General features: G+C 51.2%; 1 protein-coding gene across 1 annotated transcript; it reads left to right on the forward strand.

Annotated features, from left to right (window-relative positions):
• Positions 1-23,977, forward strand: BRD3 (bromodomain containing 3). Its single transcript, XM_007954297.2, has 11 exons — positions 1-213; positions 918-1,055; positions 2,078-2,225; positions 2,832-3,046; positions 4,909-5,280; positions 9,787-9,915; positions 13,543-13,734; positions 15,310-15,551; positions 20,199-20,491; positions 21,729-21,857; positions 23,862-23,977. The coding sequence occupies exons 1-11, from the start codon at positions 1-3 to the stop codon at positions 23,975-23,977; spliced, it is 2,187 nt and encodes a 728-aa protein (XP_007952488.1).
• Positions 23,978-24,203: the final 226 nt, after the last annotated feature.

Raw genomic sequence — 24,203 nt, forward strand, 5'->3', positions numbered from 1 at the left:
ATGTCCACAACGACGACAGTAGCCTCCGCGGGCATCCCGGCGGCCCCGGGCCCCGTGAACCCACCCCCGCCGGAGGTCTCCAACCCTAGCAAGCCTGGCCGCAAGACAAACCAGCTGCAGTACATGCAGAACGTGGTGGTGAAGACACTATGGAAGCACCAGTTTGCCTGGCCCTTCTACCAGCCCGTGGATGCCATCAAGCTGAACCTGCCTGTGCGTACATGCCCACTGCCCCTCGGTGTAGCCCAGATCCAGAACCATGTAGCCTCAGGAAGGCACAGTTGGGCAGGGACCAGCCCATTGCTCAGATGGCAGAAGGGCAAAGGGGACACTTAGGGTGGGGAGGATAGGGCAGCCACCCCAGGTGTAGGCCGCCAGGGAGGGCTGATGGTGATGGGGCTCTGGAGGAGCCTCCTGGCATTCCCACGCTCCTCTCTGATCTGTGCCTGTCCAGAGGGTTGGGCTTCTGCTCCTGGCATCCCTCTGCCGAGTGACCTGTGTACAGGTGGGCCATGCCTGGCAGATGCTAAGAATGGTCACACCTGTCCAGGGGCTCACACCCAGCTTTGTGCTCATTTTCTGAGAAATCTTGGGTGCTATGAGGACAGCCTCACCCCACTCCGTGAGCTGCAAGGACCTCAGGTGCCTTTTAGAACCCCTGGAGAGCACTTGGCCAGCATGTAAACCAGCTCATGGGTACACCCAGCCCCAACTCTTCACATTCCTGACAAATTCGCCCCCCACAGATTCCGTGTCGGGCACAGGGCCTAGCAGGAATGTGGTGCTGCCAGGACACTCATTCTAGAATGCACACTACCTGCCCACAAAGCCCACTCTGTATGATTGTTGCACTTGAGAACTACGAAAATAATTACGCAGGGTTACCTCAGTAATGCCTCTAAAAATCTCTTTCCTAGGATTATCATAAAATAATTAAAAACCCAATGGATATGGGGACTATTAAGAAGAGACTAGAGAATAATTACTACTGGAGTGCAAGTGAATGTATGCAGGATTTCAACACCATGTTTACAAATTGTTATATTTATAACAAGGTAAGAAAGGGTGGCAGGGCCCACAGTGTACTTGACATGTGATCCTCAGTGCTGAGGTTTGGTGTGCTGGGCTTGCTGCTGCCACCCCAGGAGAGATTGCACAGGGGGAGGCATGCCGCCACGGGTCGGCCTTGGCACTTGCGGCAAGCTGCTGCCAGCTGGGCTGGACAGCTTTGCAGTGGTTTCCAGATATTGGCCCTTGTGCTTTGGCCTTACCCATGAGTCCCAGGACTGCTCATCTCAAGAGTGGTTGCATTTCCAAGGAACTCTGGTGGTGCAACAGCGAGGCGCTCGGCTGCTAACCCAAAGGGCAGTGGTTCAAACCCAACCAGCAGCTCCATGGGAGAAAGACCCAGTGATCTGCTCCTGTAAAGATCACAGCCTAGAAAACCCTATAGGTTGTGCTCCTCTGCTGTCTGGGGTCACCATGATCAGATGGACTTGATGGCACCCGACACCACCATCTCTCCCACCAGTGGGCACGAGCTTGGAACAGCTCTTTCAGAGGGAGTTGGTGCATACCAAAAGCTTTAATACCAGCTTCCCCTGAACCTAGAAATTCTACTGGTAGCAGTCCAAAAGAGATCAGTGCAGGGTCTTGGGCGTGGAAAGTTAGGCAGCGCAGGTGCCAGTGAAAGGTGAAAGAGATAGGTTTAACTTGTCGACCCCTAGGGCAGTGTCAGGAAGAGGGAAGGCTTTGCAAGAAAGGTAATGTCTACACAATGTTGAGTGAGACACATGGGTGAGGGAAGCAGAGGCCACTCAGATCTGTGTCTGCCATGAGGTTTGGTTTGTGGAATGGTGACAGGTCACACAGACAAGGGTAAGGGTGAAGGGTGACTATCACCTTTGGTGCTTTTCTGCATTCCTTCAAGACTTTGTACACTGAAGATGTGTTCCTCTGCCCTTGAGGCCTCTAACCGGGTGTTACAGAAGTGTTCTTTTGAGCTTGACCCAATACTACCTTTTGCAGATGTGGGGGCCCCTCCCTGGCGTGTGACGCTGCTTCTCTCTGTCTTCAGCCCACAGATGACATAGTGCTCATGGCCCAAGCCTTAGAGAAGATTTTTCTGCAAAAAGTGGCCCAGATGCCCCAAGAGGAAGTTGAATTATTGCCCCCTGCTCCAAAGGGCAAAGGCCGGAAGCCGGCTGCAGTGACCCAGAGTACGGGTGAGGGAGGGACCTAGCATTCGGGTGAGGGGACCCAGCATGTGGGTGAGGGGGACCCAGAGTGTGGGTGAGGAGAAGGACCCAGAGTACAGATGAAAGGACCCAGAGTGCAGGTGAGGGTGGCCCCAGTGTATGGGTGAGGGGGTTGACACAGTGTGCAGGTGAGGGGAGGTGGGAGTGGGGAAGTGGGCATTGGAGCGCAGCGTGCAGGTAAAGGGCAGGAGGTTTGGCTTCCAGGGGAGCTTGGTGGTGGTGGTGGTGGTCACTGGCCTCTGGTGGTTTCACCTGGCCTGCGTTGAGACAGAAAAGGCTGGCCAGGCAGCCTGCTGTCCCAGCTTGCAGACGCACACCTAAGAAGCCACGTGGCCATTATTGCTGGAGTCTGAGTTTTTGCCAGGCTTCTGGGATGCTAGCTGTGCTGCCTTGTGGTGTATTCCTTCAGCTTCTGTCTCTGCTGGGCGGTGGTGAATGCTCACAGCTCCTGCTCCTGGGACAAGGGCAGGCCCTGGCCCATCATGGCTGGCACTTAGGCTGCTCCAGCTGGAGGGCTAGTTACTGAAACCTCTGACAGAGCCATGTGCTTAACCTCTCTTCCTGGTTTTCAAGGGACGCAGCAAGTGGCGGCCGTGTCCTCTGTGTCCCCGGCGACCCCCTTCCAGAATGTCCCTCCCGCTGTCACCCAGACGCCTGTCATTGCTGCCACTCCTGTGCCAACCATCACTGCAAACGTCACGTCGGTCCCTGTCCCCCCTGCTGCTGCCCCACCGCCTCCTGCCACACCCATCATCCCCGTGGTACCCCCCACACCACCCGTCGTCAAGGTGAGCACCTTGAGGCATGCGTGGGGGAAGCTTGTGTCTAAAGCTGCCAGTGGGATTGCCTCAAGGGAGGTCTGAGTCCAGGGCAGGTGAGGGCTCTGCAGCCTCTGTGAATGCTGACCACTCGCAGGGCACTTGGCATGTATCACTTGAGGCTGGGCCACAAGTTCAGGGCCTAAAAGAGGAGGCCAAGGCAGCTGATCCTGAGGGAGCTGAAGGTCACGCAGCTGGTAGAGGTGGGGCTGAACCTGAGCCCAGGCTTCTCTGGTCCTGGAGCCTTGGCTTTCCCAGGACACGGTCCAAGTGCAAGAGAAGCGAAGTGGGAATAAACAGCTCTTGGGTGTGTTGGGCCCCCCAGTGCTTCCCAGAGCCAGAACTGTCTCCATCCACACCCTCCACCCACGCCAATGTGAAGGGTGTGCACATATGCCCCCCGCCCCCGGCTCAGCTGTGGCTTTCCCCAGCAGGGCCTGGCCCGGTGCTACCCCATGGTAGCACCTGTGGCCCTGTGTGGTTTGGGGCTAGCAAGAACTGTCCTGTCTCCCACAGCACTGTGCCTGTACTTACATGTATTATCCTCTTTAATTTGATCCCCACAGCACCCCTGTGAGACAGACAGTATCCCCCCATTTTACAGATGAGGCAGCAGGCATTCAGAGGGTTTAGTGGCAGTCCCCAGGTAAAGCGGTCACTTCCCTGTTTCCCACCTCTGGGGCCTCCACTGCCTGCATCCTTAGTGGTGCTGGCCCAGGCTATCTCACTATATGGGCTGGTTTTGGAGCATGTCCTGTTAGCCACAGCAGGATGAGCCCGCAGACTGGGCCTGTGCCTCTGGGCCACTCCAGGTGTGCTTGGCACTGGGCACTGGTGGGCACATGTGGAGTGTTTATAGAGAGCTGGCTTGTGGCCCTGCCACCCTGGGGGCAGCGTGGCTGTGGCCGGCTCAAGATAGGCTGTAGCATGGCCACAGGAGCTGGGGGAGTTGCTCCTCGGCCTTCCCATGCTAAGAGGACAAGCTCAGGGGACGCTGAGCCCTGGGCTGCCTTGTGCTGGGATTCAGGGACTGTAGAGGGCTGATGGTGCTGCACCACCACCCCAGTCCCTGCCTGGAGCCCCTCACATGAAGGCTCACCTTCATACACAGAAGCATCGTCAGCACAGGCTGTTTCCAGATGGCTGTCAGCCATTCCATGGCCCCCTGCTTAAAGAAACAGCCCCACTGTGGCTCCCATTGCCCTGGGGACAGTCCAGCCCCACTCCCTTCTGTGGCTGCCTGGGCCCCAACCTCTGTCCTGTCACTGCTGCTTTGTGTCTGCTCCTAGGGCTTCCCCCACCCCCATCCCATTTGGCCTTGGAGCTCCAGCTGAGGTGCCCTCACCTGGGACTGTGCACTGGCCCCTAGAGCAAGAAACCATCCTTGTTCTGCTGTTTCTGAGCCAAGTCCTCTTTGGTGACAACCTGGTCACCATGCCTTCAGCCATGAAGCCTGGTCCTAGGGGGCTTTTTGATATTGGTGAATTGCATGCTATACCCCTGTGGCCCAGTAAGTGATGAGGAAGCCCCTGCGCCCTTGAATGCTGAGCTATGGGGCTGAAGAGTTGGGGTCTGAGCACAGGTTTCTGAGTCAGGCCTGAATAAGTGCCCCAGCCCCCAATGACCAGCTGTGTGACCTTGAGCCGGTGACCTGACCCCAAGCCTTGGCCTCCTTATTGGGCAGTGGGGCTAGCTAACAGAGGGAGCGTAGCTGTGCATGTCCATTGCTTAGCTTGGTGCCTGACAAGAGGTTACATTCCACATGGGGCCTTTGGGGCCAGGCTCCCCTGCTGCCCATACCCCTGTCCTCACTGGCTGTTTCACTATCATAGAAAAAAGGTGTGAAACGGAAAGCAGACACAACCACGCCCACCACGTCCGCCATCACTGCGGGCCGGGGCGAGTCACCCCCGCCGCTGTCAGACCCCAAGCAGGCCAAGGTGGTGGCACGGCGGGAGAGTGGGGGTCGCCCCATCAAGCCACCCAAGAAAGACCTGGAGGATGGTGAAGTGCCACAGCACGCGGGGAAGAAGGGCAAGCTGTCAGAGCACCTGCGCTATTGTGACAGCGTTCTCAAGGAGATGCTATCCAAAAAGCATGCAGCCTACGCTTGGCCCTTCTACAAGCCTGTGGATGCCGAGGCCTTGGAACTCCATGACTACCATGACATCATTAAGCACCCCATGGATCTCAGCACTGTCAAGGTTTGTGCCGGCGGGGGCCACAGGGGCAAGGATTGGCAGCAGGTGGGGGGCCATGGGGACTCTGGGGCTGCGGGAGCCATGAGTTTAGGCAGCTTCTTGGTGCCAGCGTCCAAATGGGCACAGTGTCATGTGGCCCCTGGAGCTCAGCCCACCACCTGTTCTGTCGGCCTCTCAGGGGTCTGCTGTGGGTGCCGGTGTCTGGTGCCAGCTAGGGGGATGGACAACTCTTAGACCCGGGCCTGGGGAACAGGGCTACATGTCACTGTGTATCCTGCCCTGCCTATGGAGCAGACACGCTTTTTTTTTTTTCTTACTGTGGTGAAAACATACGATGAGACATACACCAACATAACAGCTTCCCCATTTATAGCTCAGGGACATTGATGACATTTTTCATGTTGTGCCACCATTGCTATTCTTTGCCAAAATACTCCACAACCATTAGCGTAAACTCAGTGCCCCGCAAACAAAAGCTTCCCCTTTCTCCCACTCCCTGCTGGTAACCACTAATAATCTTTGATTTCCATACGGTGTGTGTGTGTGTGTATAAATATATATATATGGTTTTTTTGTCCAACTTACCAAGGAATTTTCCCTCCCCTCCCCTCCCGTACCAAGTAACGAACAAAGAAAGTTTCCTTCTGTGTATAAACCTTTCCTTGACTTTTTACGATAGTGGACTAATACAATATTTGTCCTTCTGTGATTGACCTATTTCACTCAGCATGTCTTCCAAGTTCATCCATGTTTTGTGGTGTATGCAGATTCTGTGTTATACAGTGTGGCACAGTATTCCATTATGTGTGTGTATCACAGTTGGTTTAGCCATTCCTTGGTTGATGGGTGCTTAGGTTGTTTCCATCTCTTTGCTGTTGCAGACATACTCTTTGGGCCCCTTTGCATATGTTTTCTGCCTCCCTTGCTGGCCCCAGTGGTCCCAGCTGTAGTTGGCAGGGGTTCATGAGGAGGTAGTCTCGCCAACTGGCTACCTGCACCGTGGCTTTGCTTTCACCTATTCCATTTGAACAGAGTTTCATGATGTCGTTCTTTCCTTCCTATCTGCCTGTCCTCATGGAATTGTGAGTCTTTGTACTTGTTGGAGAAAGCTGTGGTAGTCTGCTTCTGTAAAGATTATAGCCTTGGAGACTCTATGGGGTAGTTCCATTCTGTCTTACAGGATCCTGTGAGTCAGAATGGATTTGATGGCAGTGGGTTTTTCTGGGTACCTTGGGCCATGAGGCCCTTCACAGTTCTGTCTTGTGACTGATTGAAACCACAGATCGTTCCCTCCAGCCCCACTGGAGGCCAACTGGGAGCAGACTTCATCTCCTCTGTAGCCCTATTCCCAGAGGTCATTTCTTTCACAACTTGGTAAAAGTGGGCAAGTAGCTGCATAGACATGATGTGGGGGCAGTAGGCAGGCATCATTTGGGCCTCTGACCTCCCCCTTCAGTAGCTGCCTCTGAGCCTGGGCCTCCTGTGGCCCCAGCCCTTCCCCAGACAGGAATGGACCTGGAGGGGGCGGGAACAGCAGAGCTGAGACCACCCGGGCCTCTCAGTCCAGTCCCTGTGCCAGGATCTCCCCAGAGCAGAGATCTTCCTCAAGGCAGCATGTGTGTGGAGTCGGATCCCAGCAGAAGGTTGGCGCAGGCCTGGGTGGACCCTCGGCATCACAGTGCTAGGCTATGTGGCTGTGAGCAGGCTTCTTGCCCTTTCAGGGCCTCTTCTACTCTGTAAAGGCAGAACATGCACTCCCTTGGCAGTGGCACATTATCTTGAGGAAAAGCCACGTAGGCGTTGCCTCAGCATCACTGCTGTGGTGCTGCCCCGCCTTTAATTCAGTAAATGTAATAGCTTTCTTTTGGACATCTTTTCATTGTGTGCGTAAACTATAGAGGCTTTTAAGGATGGAGGCAGAAGAGAGGCCAACGGGGAGCAGACCTCTTCTCTGTAGCCCTATTCCGAGAGGTAATTTCTTTCACAACTTGGTGAAAGTCCTCAAGTACCAGCTACCATCTCAGGCTGGCAGCCAGGCAGCTTGATATTGAGAGGCTTGTGATGCCACACCAGGGCATTGGGGACCACGGGCTTCACATGCCCTGACCTGAAGCTCAGTGCCCACCTCTTGGCTTTGAGGAAGTAGCTGTTGGCTAGCTGGTCCCCCGACCCAATGAGACCTGTGCTTTTGGCCCTTGGCATGGGCCTCTGTGGTGGTTTCTACTCGCCCCCTGCTCCCTCTCTGAGAAGAGAGCTTCCCAGCCCGTGTTCCTGGAGGAGACCTGGGAGAGCAGTGGGTAGGATAGTGACTGGAGCCTCTGAGAATTAGTAAGGCTTTCTTATTATCTGCTGTCATCTACTGAGGGGAAACTGAGTCTGTGTGAGGCAGTGGGGCCCACTCAGAGTGAGTGACCAGAGAGCTGGACCTGGAGTCTGGACCTTTGGGGTGCTTAAGCCTTGAACAGGGAGGCTCTGAGCTCACATTACAAAGTGTCACATGCCTGGGACAAGGCCTTACTCACAGTGTGAGGACTTACTCCCCTCTCCCTCCCTACCCCCAGCTCTGGGATGCATGTCACTCCTCCTGTTCACATTCAAAGAAAGTGAAGCCAGGAAGGAAGTGCCTCACCTAGGGCCACCCAGGTAGTAAGGGGCACAGCAGGGCTGTCTGAGTGTTGGCAAGGCTGTGCCAAGGGCTAGAGCCCAGTAGCTTTGGGAGGCCTGGATTTCTGGCCCCCACAGCCTGGGTTTGTGTGTTTCTACTACAGGTGCATTGACAGGGATTTCTGAAACATTGCTGGGCTTCTGGCATTTGGGCTGGAGTAAGATTTCATTCCATTTTGGTCAAGGGGCTTGCTGTGCCCTTGAAACCAGGTTAAGGTGCTGGAGAGACTGGTCACTGTGAAGTTGTTACTGGTCCACCTCAGTGCTTAGGTGTCCATCACAGTTTGGGAAACAGCTTGGCAGCCTGTGTCAGGTACCATTCTGAAATCCTAGGACATGGCTGCTGCTCTTTTCTCTTATATCAGCCCTTAGGAAAAGAGAGCATGAGGCCTCTGGCATTTAAAGTTGACGCAGAGCCAAGGAAGAGACTCCCTTTAGCATGTTACAGATTTTAAAGGTGGAGCTTTTTAGGTTTCAGGGAACATTTGTGCTGGAACTGAGTGTAAACCTCTCCCTCAATGTAAAGAACCTTTCAGAATTCAAAGGCCAGTTCTGAGGAGTGTCCACGATTCCCAGGCACATCAGACCAAGTCTTGAGGTCTGGGTCATACCTTCACCGTGGGGGACCCTGTGGGTTGGAGCCCCCACTTCACCTCATTTGCACCCAGATTGAGGGTGCTCTGGACTCTGAAGGGAGATCTGGAGGATCCCACCCTGCCTGGTCTGCATCCCTCAGGCTGCTGAGTCGTAGTCTCTGCTGACTCGTCCAGCAGGAGGCACTCACTGTATCTCCCAGTTTTCCCTCCATGGGGCCAGTCTCAGATTGTCTTAGCTGAGCCCAGTTCTGGCTGCCTACAGTCTTCCCTAGTAGCTGCACTGTGTGTTCCTGAGGGCCTGCCCTCTCACCACACCCCTGCCTTTGACCATGAGGCTAGGGCTCATCTTCATTCAGGCTCACCCAAGCAGGGACCTGTGTGTGACCCCGGCCATCCCCATCCCCCAGTGCATTTCCCACTGAGCCTTGGCCTCTGCTCACTATTTTCTGAAGCCAAATAGGGTCTGAGGTGGTTTTTACAGAGGATCCCTCTTGTGGCTGAGTAAACAGGCCCTGGGATCAGCCCCACAGCCCTGGTGCCTTCCACCCCCACTGAGCTTTGGGAGCTGCCACTGGACATGGGACAGGTCCTGCCAAAGGCAGTGAGGGCTGCTGGGCCATTGGGTGCTTCTGTGGGAAGCAGGCCTGGTAACAGTGTTGAGGAATTCACGGCAAAAATTCTATAAGCTGACTGTTGAGTTGGTGTTAGTTGTGGGGTAATCAACTCTGACTCACGACAACCATGTGTGTATCACAGTAGAAATGTTCTTCAAGGTGTTCAAGGCTGTGACCTTTCAGAAACAGATTGTCAGGTACCTCTGAGTGGATTTGAACCACCAACCATTTGGCTGGTAGTCAAGCACTTAATTGTTTGCACCACCTGAAAGTTGGTAATGAAGGGCCTGCTCCTCAGAAGCCCCTGCCCCCCAGACTCCTGGCATCACAGGTTCACATGTGGAAAGTTGCCCAATGTGTGGAGTTGGAACCTTTGAGCAAGGAAGGGAATGTGTGGCAGCTATTGGGAGCCCCATGTTCTCCCAGTCCTTCCAGCCAGTGTACTTGCCTCTCCTGGGGTCCCCAATACCTACTCCCACTTTGTGCACAAGGTCCCTGACCACCAGGTTACAGCTCTCACGTGTGCAGTGATGGTGGTGGTAGCCTCGAGGACTCTGCGCCTGTTGAGATGGGCCTGGCCATGCCACTGAGAAGTGGGTCATGCTCTCTCACTAATATTGCTTGTGTATTTACAGAAGAAGATGGACAGCCGCGAGTACCCAGACGCACAGGGCTTTGCAGCCGACATCCGGTTAATGTTCTCCAATTGTTACAAATACAATCCTCCAGACCACGAGGTGGTGGCCATGGCCCGGAAGCTGCAGGTAAAAGTCAGCAGAAAGGCCTCTGGCAGGCGAGAGGAACCTCCTGGGTGCAGAGGGACTAGTAGCTTGTGTTGACAATGGGCACCAGGGCGTCATGGGGAAGGCTACAGGGCCTCCTTCATGCCACAGGGCTTTCCTGAGTGGGGCCAGGCACCTGCCACATCTGGTCCTAGGAACGTTTCTTTCTTTTTTTTTTTTTCCTTTTTTTTTTATTGTGATTTGGGTGAAAATTTACAGAGCAAATTCACTTTCCATACAGCAGTTCACATATACTTTGTCTCATGACATTGACCACAATTTACCACAATGCAACATCTCCCCTCATACTTCCTCCCGATAGTTGCCTCTTCCCTGTGTCCATCCCTCCGTGCACTCCTGCCCCTGAGCTGTGTCTCTGTGCATAAGCAGCTCTTCTTTTCTCCCATGATTGTTCTCTCCAAGGAGTGTACCTACCTCAGATAAATGTTCAACTCGTATGCCTGTCTATTGTTTGGCTGGAAGCCACAGGTGTGGGTTTAATTCCAGACCTGAAGGGCAGCTAGGGGCAATAGTCTCAGTGGTTCCACCAGGCTCTATCAGACTAGCAAACCTGGTCCCCCCCCTTTTTTTTTCTCCAAATGATTGTGAGTTTTGTTGCACATTGTTCTCCCTCTCTATCCAGGATCTCCTACATAGTTCCCCTTCCAAGTGGTTGACAGTGGTAGCCGGGCACCATCTAGTTCTTCTGGTCTCATAGTTGTATAAGCTGCAGATCGGATGGTGTACCAGTCGCTAGGACTAATCGTTTCCAGGAATTTTTGGTTTTCTTCATTCTTCTTTGCTCTAGACAAGGAGAGACCCATTGTTGCATCTAGATAGCAGCTTGTAAGCTTTTAAGATCCCATTCACTACTTGCCAAAGTAGGAGGTGAAACAGTGTTTTATGTAGTATGTAATGCCAATTGAGCTTGATGTCCCCTGCAACTATGGTCCCAAACCCACAGGTTCAACTACTCAGTCCCTCTTGGTAGCTGGCTGTGACCAAGCAGTGACCACAACCTTGCCCCTTATCAGCTCTTCTATACACCTGGGAATTCATATCATATACATAAACTTATAGGACCATTGTCTGCCAGTCCTAAACCTGTTCTTGGGTACACTCCCCACTTCATAGACATACCTAATAGCTCAGCCTGTCCACCCATCTATCCACCCATATACCCATGTTTGCCTTCATTGTCAGTGCTGTATTATATGTGCAAAAGGGTTCATCTTTGTTGTCTGTACCTCCCACGTACCTCTCTATGTCTTTCTCTTCCTCAGTGTCACTATATTGATCACTCACATTTGGTACGTTGCCCCAGGGACGTTTCTGAGCCACCTCTCCCCTCCTGGAGCTTACTGGCTCAGGTAGCAGAGGGCCAGCCAGTTGGCAGGCACCTCCATCACAGAAAGGAGTCTGTGCTTGTCAACAGGTGCTCCTGGTGGTCCTCACCCTTGAGCAGCCTGTGTCTGTCCTAGCAGGGAATGTGAGAGGGCACATGTCCAGCCCCCTGCCACCTTCCTAATGGAAGTTTCCAATGAGTCACTGAGCCTTGGGGGGCTTTGTCACAGCTGGTGGGTGCTTCATGAGGTGACTGTAAGCAGTGTATTAGAAAAACATGGAGCTGTGCATGGACAACACAGATATGCTCACGTGCGTGCACACAGATGCTCATATATGTGTGTGCTTTTCTGCCAGTCTGGGTGCTGCATTTGTATTTCTGTGCAACTCAGTCTGCCAGGCTCTGACCTTTCTTACCCTTTGTCTTCAATCCTGTAGGTAGTTTGTTTTCATAAATAAAAAGGCCATTTTTTTTCTAAATGTTACATTACCAAGAGACTTTAGGGGGAAAATGAGAGAACTGTGGATATGTGTCCTTTTCCGGAACTTTTTGTTTTCACAGGACCCAGCAGCATATGTGTTCTGTAAAATGTCCTTCTAAGTCCCTGGCTCAGAACCGTTTTTGAAAACATGAAGTAGCTCATGGTATCACTTGTGATTAACCAAGGCTAAAACGGGACAGAAAAGAGGGAAGCTGAACTCACACTGCTGGGGTCCTGCTAGCCTCTCTGACCACCTCTTGTGGGCCGACCCTGCCAAGGCCCTTTCCTAGGCTGGGCTCTAGCGTACCACCTCTTAGTGGTGCCAGTACCCCCACTCAGGAAGGGTGGTCTTAGAGATCCCAGGGAGGCCACTGGAGCCTGGTTTTGTACCAAGACCCTGCCAGCTGTGCACTTTGGTCTGAATGCTCCCGGACTCAGTGAGGAAGCCCAGCAGCATTAGCAGTGATCCGGGCATAGGAGGCCAGCGCCGAGACTCACAGCTCTGCTCAGCCCCCAGCCAGAGAGGAGAGTCTCAGGGACTCGGCCAAAGAGGCAGAGAGATATCAATTAGTAATGATTACTTAGTAATTACAGTTATTAATCTGATATATGGAGCTGTGATGTGGGAGCCCAGCACTTAAGTAGTCTGATTTGAGTGCCTTGTGACACTGTCTGCCCTGAGGCAGGCTGAGCAGTAACCTTTTGGATGGTAGCTTTATGGAGTTAGCATATCTCTGGGGTATCTTTATTCCTGGGGTCAGAGCCTAAAAGCTCAGCCAGTGGGGCCACACCATGTAAGTCATTCCTTCAGGCTGTTCATCCTCCTGAGGTGAATCTGACTCACTGCCCAGGGCAGGGACTGCTACTGAAGGGTATGTCAAGGGCCTGGGTCCTGGCCACACAGGAGCTAGCCGTGGGCTTTTCAAAGACAGTTATGAAAGGACTAAAGTTTTAGCCTACACAGTGCAGAGTAAAGTTGCTGCTGCAGTACAGTAAGAGTGAGGGGATGGGGCCATGTGCTCTGGTACCCAGCCTCCACAGCTGGAGCTGATACAGGTGCGAAGCTGCAGGACAGCAGGGGGCACTCTAGAGCATGGGCCTGAAGGCTAAGCAGCAACACTTCCTAGAGAGGAGTATAAACCAGGGCTTTGAACCAGTTTAAAACAATTCAGTAACTGCCATGGTAAACAAGGACCACACATGCATTGTGTAGTAACCAAATCCATTTCCTATGGTATTCTGACCTGAGTAGGAAACAGACAGCAGTGTCTGCCAGTAATCTGGTCTCTCACTGCAGGCTTCTGAGACTTAGGAGAAAGGACTATGGCAGGACTTCTGGAGAGCACCACACTCTCAAAGCAGGATATTTGGCTGCCATCTCTGAGGAGGCACCACTGTTTCCTACTCAGGTCAGAATACCACAGGCACCAGATGTGTTTGCTATGCAATGTGTGGCACGGTCCTTGTTTACCATTGCAGTTGAAGCAGTTTGAAGCCCTAGCATGTACTCAATAAAGCATGTGTCTGCAAGTCCCTAGAAGGCTGGGACCGAGGCTAGGGGGTCCTGGGTCCCGTGTCTCACACATGGCAGATCTGTGGAAGTGTGAGAGTGAGTGAGTGCTAGCAGGGGGAAGGCCACCAGTCTTGTAGAGCTTGGCCTTGGAGAAGCCATGGTGTAGCTCCAAGGGTATGATGGGAGTTGTGACTCCTGAGGAACCTGGTGGGCCCTACAGGGAAGCTGTGGGGTGAGCAGGACCTCAGGGCGGCCCCTGTTCTTCCACAGGACGTGTTTGAGATGAGGTTTGCCAAGATGCCAGACGAACCTGTGGAGGCGCCCGCACCACCCGCGCCTGCAGCCCCAGTGGTGAGCAAGGGTGCCGAGAGCAGCCGCAGCAGCGAAGAGAGTTCGTCAGACTCTGGTAGTTCGGACTCAGAGGAAGAGAGGGCCACAAGGCTGGCAGAGCTGCAGGAGCAGGTGTGGGCCGACAGTCAGGCTTGGGGACCACAAAGCAACCGTAGGAGGCGAAGGCAAAGTCGCTGCCTGGGCTTGCCTACCCAAGATTTGCCCCTATCCATTTTCTTTCTTTTCCATAAGCTGTGAGTCAACCTGCAGCTGCAGTGTTCCTTCATGGAAACATTCTTGGAGGGGGTCTTGGGGAGGATCTGAGCTCAGAGTGTAGGCCCTTAGGGGCCTATAGCTTGGGCAGTGGAGCCTGATGGGCAGGAGCAAATACGTGGCCCTGCACAGCATTCTGGATGCTCCTTGGGGCCATGGGGTGGGGGCTTAGGTGGTGACTATACCATGCCTGGGTAGAAAGCCCTGGAAAGCTCTCAGAGCCTCCAGGACAGTGTCCTGTGGTGGGGCAGGGTGCAAGCCTCCAGGGTTGTGGGGCAGAGGGCGCCTGTCCTGTCTTCACCTTAGGCAGGTGCATCTCTCTCCCCTCTCTCTGTTTCATTTTCCTAATTTGCAGATGGGACTGATGTTGCCTCCTTGAGTTTTGTGGCAGATGAATTGAGGAAAATGTAAATTGTCCCATCTCATCTCATCTGTGTGTCCTACCCCCTGCCTCCGGCTCAAAGATGGCTTTATTTCTCTGACTTTAGGCAGCAGGAGAGCAGAGACAGCTAGGCCAGGAGGGAGGTTGGAAATCAGAGGGAAGGTTCCAGGGGAGGCTCTGCAGCCACCATTGTGAATCTGGACATTGACTCTGAGCTGAGCCTCTTAAGATGATGAGGACAAACTACAGGGAAAGGTGGCCTTGAAGAGCAGCCAGGTATCCCCATGCCAGCATGGACTCTGGGGATCTTGGGGTACCAGTCTGCCCTTCCACCTTCCAACTATGCGACTGTGTCCAGGCCTCACAGATGCTGGGAGGAACTATTCGTTCCTGTATGATGTGGCTGATCTAGGGGCTGGGCGGGTGGCTTTGAATGAGGAGATGAGGGCCCTTAGCACCAGTCGGGCACAACACAGGCACTGAGTAAACGTTTGCTGCTGTTGCTAAATAATTTAAGTCTTGTAGACCTGTTGAGTAATAGCTTAATGCCTTCCCAGCTCACTGTTGGAAACTTTTGTGTGGGCATTTAACCCCTTGAGTCTCCCTCATCATTGATAATGAAACCATGGTGCCTGTTTATTGAGAACTGTGTCACTTGCCCTCTGCTATGCAGTCACCAGGCTGGTTGTACTTCCCCTGCCCTCTGAGCTATGTCCTTGTGCAGCCTGATTTTGTGGAGTGGGGGCCTTAGCCCCATTTTATATGAGGCAGCTGAGCCCCTAGAAGCTAGATGAGTGGGCAACAATCACCCAGGTGGTGAGAAGCAGACCTGGGATTGGAGCAGTCTACCCTTGACCTCCCTGGCTGGGTTCAGGACAGCCCAGCAGCCTAGGTTGGTACATGGCCCAAATGCTCTGGGCCTCCTTCCCCATGTGGTACCCATAAGCCCCCGACCCTTGCATCACCAGCCCCAAGCCAGCCCAGCAGATGGCGGAGCTGTGCCTACGGGACACCTGCTTAGCTGCCTGGGTGGGTATGCTATTCTCTTCCAGCTGAAGGCTGTGCATGAGCAGCTGGCCGCATTGTCTCAGGCCCCAGTGAACAAACCAAAGAAGAAGAAAGAAAAGAAGGAGAAGGAGAAGAAGAAGAAGGACAAGGACAAGGACAAGGAGAAGGAGAAGCATAAGGCAAAGTCTGAGGATGAGAAGAAGGCCAAGGTGGCGCCACCTGCCAAGCAGGCCCAGCAGAAGAAGGCTCCTGTCAAAAAGGCCAACAGCACAACTACAGCCAACAGGTGGGCTCTCGCATCCATCAGCCCTCCACAAGCTGGGTAGCCGAGCTCAGAGCACAGTGTGGGTGCTTTGGTAATGGAAGGAGTGCTGGAGTCTGGGCTCTGAGCCTTGGCTGTGGGTCTTAGCTCTGCCCTCGCATGGGTGACACAGAGTCTGGGCTGGTGTTCATGGAGAACAGGGTGGGAGTAGATGGTCCTTATCCTGTCCTGCCTCCAGGGACACCAGGAGGAGTAAATGAGATCTTTCCTGGGAAGCTGGGGACTCTGGAGAATGCCTTTCAGCTCTTGGGGTTGGCATTGCCTCTAGAAGTTCCTGGGGCACTTTTCCTGACCTGGGCCAAGGATTTTTATTTGTGGGATGGATGTTGGGGGCTTGTTGCTTGGGCTCTTGGCACTCCATTCCTGGCTCAACCAGTTAACAGATGTCTGGGAAGTGGAAGATTGTGTCTTGGCATAGATTTTGCTTCCTGTCCATACGTGGTGAATGTTCCATGTACACTTGGGCTTTATCAGGCATTGTCCTGAGAAATGTCTGCTACAATCACCCAGTGACTATAATGTGAGATCAGTGTGGTGGGGAAGGAGTGAGGTGCTGTGGAGTTCAGAGCTGGGAAAGCTTTCCTGGGCAAGGTGCAAGGAAGAGTTCCCAGAGGAGGTGCTTTAGCTGAGACCTGCCAGAGGAGATGGGAAAGGGTGTTCCCAGAACAGGAAGCAGCATGTTCGAAACCATGGAGGCCAGTAGATTGTGTTGCCTTCAGGAATTCAGGGAAGGTCATTGGCACCACTAAAAACCAGAGAACAAGTTGGGAAAATGTGGGACAAGTGGAGGTTGCTGAGGTTGGCCAGGCTTCGTGAAGGTGTTTAGATTTTATTCTGAGAGCAACTGAAGGGGGTTGTAAAGGGATCAGGCAGAGTGGTACCCTGATCCTGGCTGTCATGGAGCATGGATTGGTAGGAAGCAGTAATGGAAGAAATTATACCCTTTGGAGGTTATGATCCTTATCCAGGTAAAAGAAGTTGGTGGTATAAGAGGATTTTTTTTTTTTTAATTGTGATTTGGGTGAAAGTTTACAGAGCAAGTTCATTTTCCATACAGTAGTTCATACACATTTTGTTTCATGACACTGACTGCAATCCCCATAATGTAACAGCTCTCTTCCCATTTCCTCCCTCTAGCTACCCTTTCTATATGTCCTTTCCTATGCATTCCCGCCTTCTGCACTATTTCCCTGTACAATACTTCTCTTCTGGTCTCCCATGGTTGATTGTTCTAGGGATTGTACTTACCTGGTGTAAATGTTCACCTTACACGCCTGTCTGTTGTTTGGCTGAAAGTGACTTCAATTCCAGGCCTGAAGTGTTACTAGGGGCCATAGTCTTGGGGGGTTCATCAGTCTCTATCAGACCAGTAAGCCAGGTCTTTTTTATAATTTTGAGTTTTGTTCCACATTGTTGTCCTAGTCAGTCAAGGATCTCCTGCACTGATCCCTTTCCAAGTGGTTGACAGGAGTAGCCAGGCACCATCTAGTTCTTCTGGTCAGGGTCATGTAGGCTAAGGATTGCATGGTCCACCAGTCCCTTTGACTGATTGTTTCAACGTATCTCTGGGTTTCTTTGTTCTTCCTTGCTCCGGACATAGACCAATTTTTGCATCTCAGATGGCTGATTGCAAGCTTTTAAGACCCCAATCACTACTCATCAAAGTAGGATGTAGAACAGTGTTTTTGTGTATTGTGTTATGCTAATTATGCTTTCTGTCCCCCGCAACCCATGGATAAGCAGATTGTTTTGAGAACTGTTTGGAAGGCAGAATGAAAAGGCCTTGGTGTCTGGAAGTATGGGGAGAATAAGCATGTGAAAACCTGGGCTTGATCTCTAGTGGCTGGGTAGACAGCGGTGCCATTAATCCAGGTGGAAATGATCAGTGTTTTCTTGTTCTTTCTTCCATCTCTCTCCCTTCCTCCTTCCTTTTTGAAGGGGCTGTAGATATCAGTTTTTCTTCTACTGTCTTTGTGGGGTTTTGATACCAGTGTAATGCTGGCTTCAGAAATAAGCTAGGAATTCATTCCTGCTCCTCTTGTATTTTCTAGATAAAACTTACAGGATTGGTATTATAGCTTAAATATTTGGTAGAATTGACCAGTGAAACCATTGGGACCTGAATTTTTTTTTTGTTGGAATGTTTTTAACTATGAATTCAGTTACTTTAATAGATACAGGATTATTCAGGTTATCGATTTCTTTTTGAGTGAGTTTTGGTGGTTTTTGTCTTTCAAGGCATTGTTCTGTTTCACCTAAAGTGTTTAATTTGGAGGCACAGGTATAGTTGAACTGTTTCTTTATTATCCTTTTAATGTTTGTATGGTCTATATTAGGTGATATGTCCTTCCATTCATTCTTTATCTTGGTAATTTGTATATTTTTTCATAGTTAATCTGGCTAGAGATTTATCAGTTTTATTGATCTTTTCAGAGAACTAGCATTTGGTTTCATTTTTTTTCTCCTTTATTTTATTCATTTCTGGTCTTTTCTGTTTCTTTCTGCTTGCTTGGGAATTAACTTGATCTCTTTTTTCCTAGCTTCTCAGATTATTGATTTGAGACCTTGTTTTCTAATATAAGCATTTTATTGCTATGAATTTTCCTCTAAGCACTGCTTTGGCTGCATCTCACAAATTTTGGTATGTTGTATTGTCCTTTTCATTTCATTCAAAGTACTTTTCCATGAGGCTTCCTTTTTGACCTATGGTTTGTTTAAAATTTGTATTATTTAGTGTCTAAATGTTTGGGGATTTTTCCAGATATCTTAGTTATTGATTTCTAGGTGAAATCCATTAGCACCAGAGAACGTTCTTTGTGTGATTTTGTTTTAAATTTGTTAAGGTTTGTTTTATGACCCAGAATATGATCTATGTTGATGAATGTTCCATGTACACTTGAAAAAAGTGTATATTCTGCTGCTGTTCAATGGATTGTTATATAAATGCCAATTAGGGAAAAAAGAAAAGTCTTAAAAATTCCAAATAGACAAAAAATGTTTATTGGTCAGTTTGGTTGATAGTGTTATATAGTCTTTATTCTTGGTGATTTACTTGCTTTGTTGACAATGAAGAGAAAATTGTTGAAATCTCCACCTATATTTGTGGATTTTCTGTTAGCCCTTCAGTTCGATCAGTTTTTGCTTCATATATTTTGAAACTTTGTTTCCAGATGAATGCACATTTGTTGTTACTGTTAGGGGCCATCGAGTCGGCTCTGAATCATAGCGACCCTCTGTACAACAGAACAAAACACTGCCCAGTCCTTTGCTGTGCCTAAGCCCGTTGTCGCAGCCACTGTGTCAATCCATCTCATTGAGAATCTTTCCTTTTTCACTAATCCTCTACTTTACCAAGCATGATATCCTCCTCCAGGGATCAGTCCCTTCTGACAACATGACCAAAGTATGTAAGACAAAGTATGTGGTTGTTCTTACTTCTAAGTTGCATTCTGGTTGTACTTCTTCCAAGACAAATTTATTTGTTCTTCTGGCAGTCCATGGTATTTTCAGTATTCTTTGCCAACAACACAGTTCATATGTATCAATTCTTCTTCAGTCTTCCCTATTCATTGTCCAACTCTCACATGCATATGAGGTGATTGAAAAGACCATGGCTTGGGTTTGGCATACCTTACTCGTCAAAGTGACATCTTTGCTCTTTAACGCTTTAAAGAGGTCTTTTGCAGGAGAGTTGCCAAGTGCAATACGTTGTTTGATATCTTGACTGCTGCTTCCATGGATGTTGATTTGTGAATCCAAGTGAAAAGAAATCCCATTTAGGATTGTGATATCTTCTTGCTGAATTGACCCTTTTGTTATTATGCAATACCTCTTTTTTTTCCCAGGTAATATTCTTTGTTCTGGAGTCTATTTTGTCTAAAGTTAACATATTTCAGCTTTATTTTCATTAGTGTTTGTATATTATATATTCCCCCATCTTTTTACTTTTAACTTACTATATCATTATGTTTAAGAAGGGGTTCATATAGACAGCATATAAATTGGGTCTTGTTTTTTTTATCCAATCTGATCATCTCTTTCTTTTAATTGGTATATTTAGACCATTTATATTTAATGGAATTATTGATATGATTAGATTTAGCTCTACCATTTCATTGGTTTCTGTTTGTCTGCTCTGTTTTCTGTTCCTCTGTTCCCCTTCCCTGCCTTTTTTTGGATTAAATATGGACATCAGTTGCTAACCTATTGAGTTTGAGAGGCCTGTGGGATGTTGAGGGGAGCTGACCACTCTAGTTGTTTCCTGCCCAAGCCCTGGAAGTACCCCCAAGCTCCCAGCTGGGAGTAGCCTCTGTTCTGACCTCCAGAGAAGGGTCTGCCACATGTCTGGCCTCCAGAGAAGTGTCTCTTGCATCTCTGGCAGACACATTTGAGGTCCTCAGGCTCTTTGCCTGGCATTCCTGTCTTGGGGGTCTGCTTTGGGTGGGATCCTTGGTAAGAAAGCCTGGTCTCAAAGTGCAGTCTGCTGTTGGGTGTGGGGCAGGGGACTTCATGTGGGTGGTAGACAGGGGTGCTGTTGGGTGTGGGGCAGGGGACTTCATGTGGGTGATAGACATGTGCTCAACTCCAGTTGCTCTGTGTCTTCTGCCTCAGGCAGCCGAAGAAGGGTGGCAAGCAGGCGTCTGCCTCCTATGACTCAGAGGAGGAGGAGGAGGGCCTGCCCATGAGCTACGATGAGAAGCGCCAGCTGAGCCTGGACATCAACCGGCTGCCTGGGGAAAAGCTGGGCCGCGTGGTACACATCATCCAGTCACGGGAGCCCTCGCTTAGGGACTCCAACCCTGATGAGATTGAGATTGACTTTGAGACTCTGAAACCTACCACTTTACGAGAACTGGAGAGATATGTCAAGTCTTGTTTACAGAAAAAACAAAGAAAGCCGTTCTGTAAGTTGTCTGGGCTGAGTATGGTGCCCATAGCCCACTGCCCTGCACCCTTTGCCTCCCATTCCTGCTCTCTCCTCACCCCTAGGTTGGAAACTGGCCAGGTGAGCAGGCTGCCTCCTCTCTCCTTGCCCCTCCTTATCACCCTGGGGGTGTACTTGTTGGTGCTCAGCTAGGTGCAGCAGATTGGAGGTGGAGACCCAGACATACCCCACATCAATCTGGGCCAACCATGTCCTGCCTTGAGGGCAAGCTCAGAGCCCTCTCCTTTCCTTGGGAGGACCCCAGCCCTCTCATGCAGGTCCCAGTTCAGGTAGCTTCGTGTGGGGCCTTGGCTGCAGGTAGTTGCCATAAGGGTCCCTGCTAGGGTAGGCCAGTACCCCTACTGAGGAGCGCCCTCCCATTTGAAGGAGATTGAGATCTAGAGGCTCTGGGACAGATTCTGGCCTGGTCCAGGCTGACCCTGGGAATTGATGGCTTCACTCTATCAACCATCGAGGAGGATGGGTCCTGGAGAGAGGAAGAGCAGACTCAAAGGCAGCCCTGCAGTCTATCATGCTGGCCAGGCACCCTTGGTCTGTGGGTAGGCTCCCAGATGTGCGCTGTGTTGTTCCCCCTTAGAGGGGTGGGCAGCCTCTTCCTGGATGAAGTGTCCACATAATCCTTCTGTAGTCATAGTGCACTTAGCCTCCTGGTAAGTCATCTGCCAACTCCGAGGTGAAGGCCAGATATACATGCAGCAGCAGGACCCAGGTGGGAAGAGGAGTGGCCACAGAGAAGGAATACTGTGACTCAAGGTCTGCCTATACACCACAGCGCTGCCCTCACAGGGCATGGGGTTGGCCCTGTCATTCAGTACCTGAGTCCTGGTCTGTGAGAATGGTACATCTGACCTCCAGGTCTCTGTGAGGGTTAAGAAAAGGATTTGCACACAGCCAGAGTTCAATAAATACAGGTGCGCTGGTGATGTGTCATCCCACTATTTTCAGTGTCTAAGGAGCTCAGGTGACATCTTTTATGTATATGCGTGTCATATATACAAGAGAGTAGGGCTGGGGGTGAGATGTCAGGAGTGCTAGGGTCATGGCCACCTGCTGCAGGCAGTTCGGCCCAGGATCCAGCCAAGGGCAGCAAGGCTGCTGCCCAGGAGTGATGTGGGTGGCCTGCCTACCAGCCGCCGCACCCCTTCTTTGCCCGCCTCCCACCTCTGCCATCTCAGAGCTCATGTGCTCCTTCACAGCGACCAGCGGGAAAAAGCAGGCAGCCAAGTCGAAAGAGGAGCTCGCTCAGGAAAAGAAGAAAGAGCTAGAGAAGCGGCTGCAGGACGTCAGTGGGCAGCTGAACAACAACAAAAAGCCCGCCAAGAAAGGTATCAGTCAGCCAGGCTTGCCGCCCAGGGCGCAGAGAAGAGGGGACTGCACGGGGGCTGTAGCATGAGGGTGTGTTCAGAGGAGCACTGGTGCAGGTGCCCTCCGGCCCTCCAGTCTTGCTCTCCCTTTCTCCACAGGGGAGAGGCAAACAGGAGGGGTGAATCTGTGACTCGCCCACTTAGCGAGCTGGGCCACCTCAGATGAGGCTTCTGACTCCTAACCTCGGTTCCCTTGTCTGTCAAGTGGGGCTATAACCCTGGCCTTGTGGAGTGGCTGTGTAGGTGTGAGGGGGTGAGAGTTTCATGTCTAGAATATCCTGGGTAGACTTGGGAGAGGGCTCTTTGGAAGGGCTTGTCTGTGGTCTCTGGAGCTGGTGCTCCCTCAGCTGGTGTGGCCCCTGGACCTGCAGCTGCCTGCAGTGAGCTTGCTGGTTGCTTCCCTGGCCAGTAGCCCTAGCCCCACAGCTGGTTAGCAAATACCAAGGTGGGGTTTGGACTCGAGGCCCTCCGCTTTGTGGAATCCAGGGGCTTGTATTTGGGTGGCAGGCAAGTTGATTCCTTGCCCCATTTTCTAGAACCTAAGTGCAGTAAGGCACTCTGGTGGTACAGTAGCTAAAGCATTTAGCTGCTAACCAGAAGGTTAGTAGTTCAAACTCACCAGGCAATTTGGGGGAGAAAGTGAGGCAGTGTAAAGATTTATAGCCTTAGAAACCCTGTGGGGCAGTTTTACTCTGTCCCCTAGGGCACTGCGAGTCACAATCAACTCGGTGGCAGTGGGTTTAGGTTTTTTTTGGTTCATACATTCCTATGTGCCCCACCAGGGGCCCCCAGGAAGTTGCCTCTGAGAACACACCAGTAGAAACAGTCAGAAGGAGGTTGGAGGGGTGGGTGCAGGATGTGTCCTAGAGAGCAGGTGACCAGCTGGGAGATGAAGCCAGTGTAGAGAGGGTTATAACTTTGCCTGGGGGGGTGTGCATTGCATCATGCCATGCAGGGCTGAGCACCATGTCTAGAGCAGAGTGAGCATTCCAGAATTGTTGGCTGCAAGTATCCGTGCCTTACTGACCCTTGGCCCCATAATGGTGGGTACTTTGGATGGTGTTTTGGTTACCTAGTGCCACTCTGACAAGAATATACCACAAATGGGATGGCCTTAACAAACAGGAGTTTATTCTCTTACAGTTTGGAAGCTTTAAGTCCCGAGTTCCAGGTGCCAGGCTTTACGGGCTGTGTGAAAGCCCTTCGACCTTGGGCTTCAGCTCTGCCTCTTGCTCCCAGCCCACTGAAGCTAGAGGCATCTCTTCAGTCAGGCAGCTACTGGCTGCTGAGACTAACAAGCCCAAAGTCAACAAATAAAATGACACAGCCCCAATGTTACTAAACCACATGGCAGGCCATTGATTCAAGTCCATTGAAAGTCCCAAGGCGGGCAGAGCATGGCAGGCTACTGAACAACAACACAGCTGCGTACAGGGTTCAATTGTGCCATAAGCTAGAGACCATTCCCAACGCTGTTTCTTATATAAAGGAAGCAGACCATGTCCCTAAAGCAGCTACTCAGCTGCTTGTGGTAGGTCCCACCATGGAGTTGATTGCCAGTCTCATCATGGGGAATAACTACCACTAGCTGCCAGCCAAGTTGACACACAAACTTAACCACCACAGATGGTCAGCTTCCCCCACACAGTCCTATTAGCAGGTTGCAGTGAATGACGTAGTGCCTAAGGCATTTGACTGCTAGTCAGAAGGTTGGCAGTCCAAACTCACTAGCCACTCTGTGGAGGGAAGACTGGGCAGTCCACTTCCATAAAGATTTATTGCCTTGGAAACCCAAAGGGGGTCACTGTGAGTCAGAATCGACTCGATGGCATGAGCTTGGGGTTTTTTTATGTATTTAGACAGTTTCATTTACTGTATTGCCTCATTTCAACAGATACTGATTAGTATTGATTAAGCTACTGGGGCAAAGCCATAGCTGCCTCTCACGCTGTGTGTTTCTGGCAGAGAAAGGCGGCCCCACACCCTCGGGTGGCCCATCCCGGCTTAGCAGCAGCAGCTCCTCAGAATCTGGGAGCAGCAGTTCCAGCGGCTCCAGCTCCGACAGCAGCGACTCGGAATAGATTCGGGACTTGAACAAAGTGAAACACGACACATGGACGTCACACACGCTGACCCTCTGCAGTGTTCCCTTCTATGGTTAATATACTCCTCCTGGTCCGTGGTGTGCAGGTTTCCTCTTTAATTCAGTGTTATGGTCTCTTCCAGTTTTTGCTTTCATAGGTCAGAGATCTTGTGTGTGTGTGCGCTAGACTTTATGAGAAGGCTTGAGCGCTGCAGTCGTCTTCA

The sequence above is a fragment of the Orycteropus afer genome, unplaced genomic scaffold (genome assembly GCF_000298275.1).
Source record: "Orycteropus afer afer isolate SDZICR_OR568_19922 unplaced genomic scaffold, OryAfe1.0 scaffold00456, whole genome shotgun sequence".
In the NCBI taxonomy this organism is placed as follows: domain Eukaryota; kingdom Metazoa; phylum Chordata; class Mammalia; order Tubulidentata; family Orycteropodidae; genus Orycteropus; species Orycteropus afer.

Coding starts and splice junctions, on each gene's coding strand:
- BRD3 (XM_007954297.2), top strand. CDS start 1: ATGTCCACAACGACGACAGTAGCCTCCGCGGGCATCCCGGCGGCCCCG. Junction 1,056..2,077: donor ATTGTTATATTTATAACAAG/GTAAGAAAGGGT, acceptor CTCTGTCTTCAG/CCCACAGATGACATAGTGCT. Junction 3,047..4,908: donor CCACACCACCCGTCGTCAAG/GTGAGCACCTTG, acceptor TCACTATCATAG/AAAAAAGGTGTGAAACGGAA.